At 37.1% G+C, this 5,880-nt stretch overlaps 1 protein-coding gene across 1 annotated transcript; it reads right to left on the minus strand.

The window, feature by feature from the left end:
• Positions 1-3,929: 3,929 nt before the first annotated feature.
• On the minus strand, positions 3,930-5,300 carry LOC145588821 (protein FAR1-RELATED SEQUENCE 5-like). Its single transcript, XM_081645421.1, has 3 exons — positions 5,159-5,300; positions 4,142-4,764; positions 3,930-4,055 (listed from the first exon to the last, which is right to left on the minus strand). The coding sequence occupies exons 1-3, from the start codon at positions 5,298-5,300 to the stop codon at positions 3,930-3,932; spliced, it is 891 nt and encodes a 296-aa protein (XP_081501547.1).
• Positions 5,301-5,880: the final 580 nt, after the last annotated feature.

A 5,880-nucleotide genomic window follows, 5' to 3' on the forward strand; every position in this document is an offset into this window, starting at 1 on the left:
CCATAACCCACACACTTCATTAGTTGCCCCTATGAGTGTTGTGGTTAGAGGCTTCCCTATGGGAGTGATATAATCCAAAGGATTGAACGTATCACTTCCCATGTGATCCTCATCAATGTGAAATGTCCCTAATGGGGATACATTGTTGTTGAGTTTAGGCGTGGGTACTCTCCCATCGTCTACTAAATCTTGAATCTTGTGCTTTAGGACAAAGCAACGTTCAGTATCATGCCCAACACCTCTATGATAAGCACAATAGACATTGCCATCCCATTGAGAGTTTCTTTTTTCTTGAGGGGTGGGTGGCCTTGGCCCTATTGGTGCAAGTAATCCTTTTTCATTTAATTTTCTAGTAACTCTTTGTAGTTCACTGGAAATTGTGTAAACCTTCTTTCTCTTTTCCATCTTCTTAAAGGGTCATTACTATGGTATTGACTTGTGCTATTATATTACTTGGAAGTCGTAAATACATCAATAGAGAATGAAGTGTTATCATTCCCCTTTTTGTAGTTGTTCTTAGGTTGATGATGATGAGGCTTATTTGCTTTTTCTTTAGCAAAATAATCTTCAATCCTAGTAGCCACGGTATAGACCTTTTTAAAAGTGTCTAAACCAAGGTAGCGTAGATGTTTGTTGTACTTTTCATGGCAATTGTCAATGAACTTTTGTACTAACTAGAGTTCAGGTGGCCTTTGGGCAAGGTGAGCCGCCTTTTCTCGCCATCTACCATAGAAAGCAAGGAAACCTTCATCGTCGCCTTGCTTAAGCATCTCAAGTTCTTGTAAAGTTGATTTGAACTCTACGTTACTTTCATATTGGGTGATGAAAGCCGAAACTACATCTTCTCATGTTGTCTTAAACTTCGCATCTAGCCCATAGTACCACTCTCTCGCGGCTGGGTCTAGAGATAAAGGGAAAGTCAAAGCGTAAAGCTTAGGATCAACTCCCTTTAATGTCATGGTGCCAGTAAAACTCATTAAATAATTTTTTGGATTATTGGTCACCTTGAATATTGGCAAGTCCGTAGCTACGAACTTTTCTGGTAAAGCAAGTTCTATAGGAAGAGCGAACTTTTCTGCGTCGAAGTACTTGTTCCCCATGGTGTAACGAAGAACAAGCTTCTCCAACGACTTCTCTTTGATGGATAATTCCTCCATCTTTTGTTACAAGGCCAAAGTTTCGGCATTTTTCTTTTCAGATTTTTCAAGTTTCTTAATCCTTCTCTCCTCGGCCTCTTGAGCCTTTTTTTCTCTCAAACGAGCAATCACTTCATGGAGTTGCTCAATGGTTGACATCGTCGTTGGACTAGAATTAGTTGTTGAGGGAAGGTGGTTTGAAAGGGGTGAATTATTTGAGGGTAAACGTAGAATGCGAGCGCCCGGGAGTCTTTTTTCCCAAACTTAGAAACCAGCCCTAAAAGAAGTACGAAAGGATAAGTAAATCGATACGCTTGTTTAGGAGACAAAAGAAGAAGAAAAGAAAGAAAGGACGTAAGACGCATTCGAATGGATAACATCACCTTTAAACAATTATTTAATAAAGATATTGTTTGAACAAGTCGATAGTTCTTTGAACAATCAAAAGGACTTGTAACAGCAGGCGCGCGCAAGTAGCTAGGTTGCGCGCGGAAGGCGCGCACATCCTTGGCTCTTGCGTTGGTAGTGGTCGCGCAACTCAATGAGTTGCGCGCGCCACCTGCTCACGTGATTTTTTTTGTTCGAGCAGTTTTTTTTGTTTGTATCTCATCTATTTTTTCGATTTTTTTTATGTTACCCTTCGAATACGACTCAAAATTACAAAGAAACAACTTCGTAATTGGGAACCTAAACCAAACTAAAAGAAAAAGAAAAGCTATACTAAACACGTCACACATAGTCATGTAATCATATAAGCATACAATAAGCCAAGGTTCACACAATGCATTTCTAAGGTCGTAAGCTTGGGTGTCCAAAGGTACTATCTTAAGGAACGATACCCAAATCAATCACTCAACGTTTTGACTCATGAAATAGCCCTCCCATCATTTTTTTAGCGATATGGGTGGGATGATTGTTATTGATTTCGAGATAGAAGCCTAATATTGGCAACCCCTAGTCAATGAGCCAATCCCCAAGGGTTATAGTGTGCTATGATTATGCATGATGCAATGTTGCTTGTTTGGTTTTTACTTTTGTGAAAAAGGAAGATATTATCAGTTCAAGTCTCGCTTTCTAACTAGAGATTATCCAAGTTAATTCCCGTTACAACCCATAGGTAACCTAGTGTTGGAAACCTTGCACCATAACTAAAAATTAATCTTGTAACCTCTAAGTCCCCAGTGGAGTCGCCACTGTAAGGAGGGTGTTCCCATCATAGGGGATCTTTCTCCTTAAATGCCCATGGCCCTTTAAAAGCGTAGACTTTACACTTGTTAGGGTGTATTAGGATTTGAATTCCTGATTGTTTGGGGGACCTTAAATTAGAATTGATCCTACCATCACGCTTTTTTGTAAGAAACAAGTAGGAATCGCCAATGAGTTTTAGGAAAACTCATAAACCTTGTTCATGCCTTTCTCCCAAGTAGAGTTCAAGGGATATTTAGCACGAATTGTAAGTTTACCCATGCCCAAATTGGTCTACATGAACCAGAAATGAGTTCGGGAGCGAGGGTACCAAGATAACGTTCCCTTTAGGGGGGAATCGCTATCCTAGCCCTAGTACGACCTCTACTAGCTCTTCTTTTTTCACAATTTCATCACCAAACAATATATGCAACGTGATACCTAAAAACTAAGTTAGTTGATTTTATTTACACGCGTCAATCATGTAGGTATTACATTGCAAAATTCGTTATTCTTATTTAATCAACATTCGTGAAAAGAACAAAAATAAACAAGATTCGCCTAGGCTTAAGTGATCAATCAACAATTAATTATTCAATTCTATTCTTTATTTAACGCAAGATACTATGTGGAATTGATTAATTAAAAAGTTCGTTTAAAGTGATCAAACAACACTAATTAATTAATTAAAATTATTTTAAACAAGAAAATAATGGTGATTGATCTAAGTGCTTGGGAATTTACCACTTCTCTTTGCTAGATCTTCGTTTAGAACACTTATGGACTCCTTCTTGTTCGGGAACCTCCACCGTAGTAACAAGTATTGAGGGGGTGAGTGTTTAGGACAAGAGGGTTTGATAGTTCATAAGTTCACAAAGTTTCTGCCAGATTTTAAGTATGCATCTAGATGGGTTGCGCGCGACAGCCAGCGCAAGTGATTAAGATGCGCTGCTATAGGAAGCGCAATTAATGATCTTGCACGCGGTACTATGGTAAGATTTGATTTTATATTTTTATGAAATTCTGAATCTTCCGCAAATGCATCACTAGAAGTTGCGCTGGATGTTGCGCGCGATAGATTAAGTTGCGTGCGCCAGACCAGCGCGACTCATTGAGATGCGCGCGGATTTCTCTGCGACAGCATTGATTTTTAACCTAGGCGCCTCTAAACCCGTCATGATTAGGCTTTAACCTAAGGCTTAAGCCTAATTATGATCGGGCTTAGTTAATTGGACCTTATTTCATTTGTTTTTGAGTTACGCTAGTCATTTTTGTGTTCTTGTGATTTAATCAGTTATCCATAAGTATTCGTCACGTTGATCCAACACGAAGATGGTTTTATTTATCGTCATAGCACTTCCTGTCGGGACAGGAGGCCAAAAGTAGATGTCTACAATTGCCTGCCACCTTTCTTCAAATTCTTGTTCTGTCACACGCCACTTTAAGCACTGGTTGAATGCATACTTGGACTCTTTGTCCTTTTTTAGAGCCCCATATCTGGTTATTGCATTTTGTTCCAAATGCTAGATACAAAGTCTATGCCTTGTATTGGGAAGAACCTACATTCAAAATTAGAGGTTCTGTATGGTGTATCAAAGACAAGAACATTCAAAATAAGTGATTGTTTATGCCAACAATTGGAGCACTTATAAGATTATATCGGTTGGTTCTGTATGATGTATCAAAGACAAGAACATCTCCATATATTCTAGCATCATCGAATCTCTCCAAAATCTATTGGAAATTTTTCCTTCATTGTCAAACTTCACTCTAAAAAAGAAGTTTGGATCCTCTGATTGTTCTTGATTTAAAAGGTTCACTAAAGTTTGAGCATCTCCAGCCTGAATTTGCTCCATTCTTAACCTTGAACAGAAATTTAGGTGATCTACAACATTGTGCCCTATATTCTGTTCTCCTCCAGCTTCAGTAGCCATGTAATTGTAACTATCCATTATAGTCAAACCTGAAGATTTCATTATTTTGATTGATTCAGCTTTTTCTTCAGTCATTTTTCTTTTAGAACGATGCAAATAATGCCACTGTGACCTTCTTAGTTCGTGGCTATGTTGTATTACATGTGACACCACCTTAACCTGTCCTTCTTTATTAAGTTTTTCTCTTATGCTTGCCTTACAATCAGATCGTGTGATAGCTACTTGTCTTTGCTTTCTTGTTATCACATTTACATTCTCTTCATCAATCATTTCAACCAATTTTGTTTTCTTGTCACATGAATTTCTCTTTTCTTCAGCAGAACACGCATAATATTTTTCACTTACGATCTTTGTCTTTGTGATGTATCTAGTTGTATGTTTTCTAATTGAAAACCCGAGTATAGCTGCATGATTTTCATACAATTCCAAGATTTCTTCAAAAGTTTGTCTTACTACACCAAAAAATAATCCTCTAAGATCTAAACCAAAAGCATCAATTGGATTTGCAGCTGTGATTTAACACTGTCATATCAGATAAGCAGTAGCAGCATATCATTATCTTTAGAGAAATACTATGTTTTATATGGGTCACTTTTATGCATAAAAAGGGTCACCTTTATGCATAAAAAGGGTCACCTTTATGCATAATAAGGGTCACCTTTATTTATAAAAAGGGTTACTTTTATTCATAGAAAGGGTCACCTTTGCATAATAATTACAAGGTTGATTATACGTTTTATAACAAAAAGGTAACATGTGAGTTTACAAAAGGGTAACATTTGTGTGTACAAAGGGTCACCTTTATGCATAAAGGGTAACATTCTTTCACACAAAGAGTAACAAAATTCAGCATATTAACTTCAAAATTCAGTTTCATTCCAAGGTTGATTGTATCGAAATTACCTTCAGTTTCATTAGATTTCGATGTTTCTGTTGAATTTGAATCAATTGACTTACGAGGAACCACTTGATTTTCTTCTGCATTGTCAATTTGATTACCTCTAGTGTCCTGATTCGTGCTTATACTTTCTCTATCCTCGTTCATTAATGGCGCTTCTCTATGTTCATCATCAATTCGAGTAGTTTCTATGTTATCTTCTACAAAATTCTCTGTTTCATCTTCTATTATTGTGCGATTTAGGTCAAAATCACCTAACAATGGTGTTTGAATTTGCCTCTGTTGTTGTAGAAAATCGTGGATCAAATTACTGCAATTTGATGAATTGAAGTTTGCTGATTAATCCTCCATTGATGATCGAATCGATCGAATCCTTAAGGTAATCAATTTTTCTCTCTCCTCCATTGTTGCGTTTTCTCTCTGCATTTTTCTCTATTTCTCTCTCCTCCATTGTTCTTAGTTTTTCACATCTTTTATGAAAAAAAAATTAAGAAAAAAAACGGCACGTGTGGCGGCGCCCAATTTACAATAAATTATTGTAAACCGAGTGCATGCAAAATTTTTTGCTCTCAAAAAGAGAAGTTTTATTCAATTTCAAAACTCTTTGATCTTTATCTTTCCAAAAGGATAATTAAGATCTTTTAAAAAACTAATAGAAGCTTCTAATTAACCTTAATTGGTTTAGGAATGAGATTAAGCCTTTGGACCCTCCACATGATCATTGGGT

This window comes from Chenopodium album, chromosome 17 (assembly GCF_948465745.1).
Source record: "Chenopodium album chromosome 17, dcCheAlbu1.1, whole genome shotgun sequence".
NCBI classification, from domain to species: Eukaryota; Viridiplantae; Streptophyta; class Magnoliopsida; order Caryophyllales; family Amaranthaceae; genus Chenopodium; species Chenopodium album.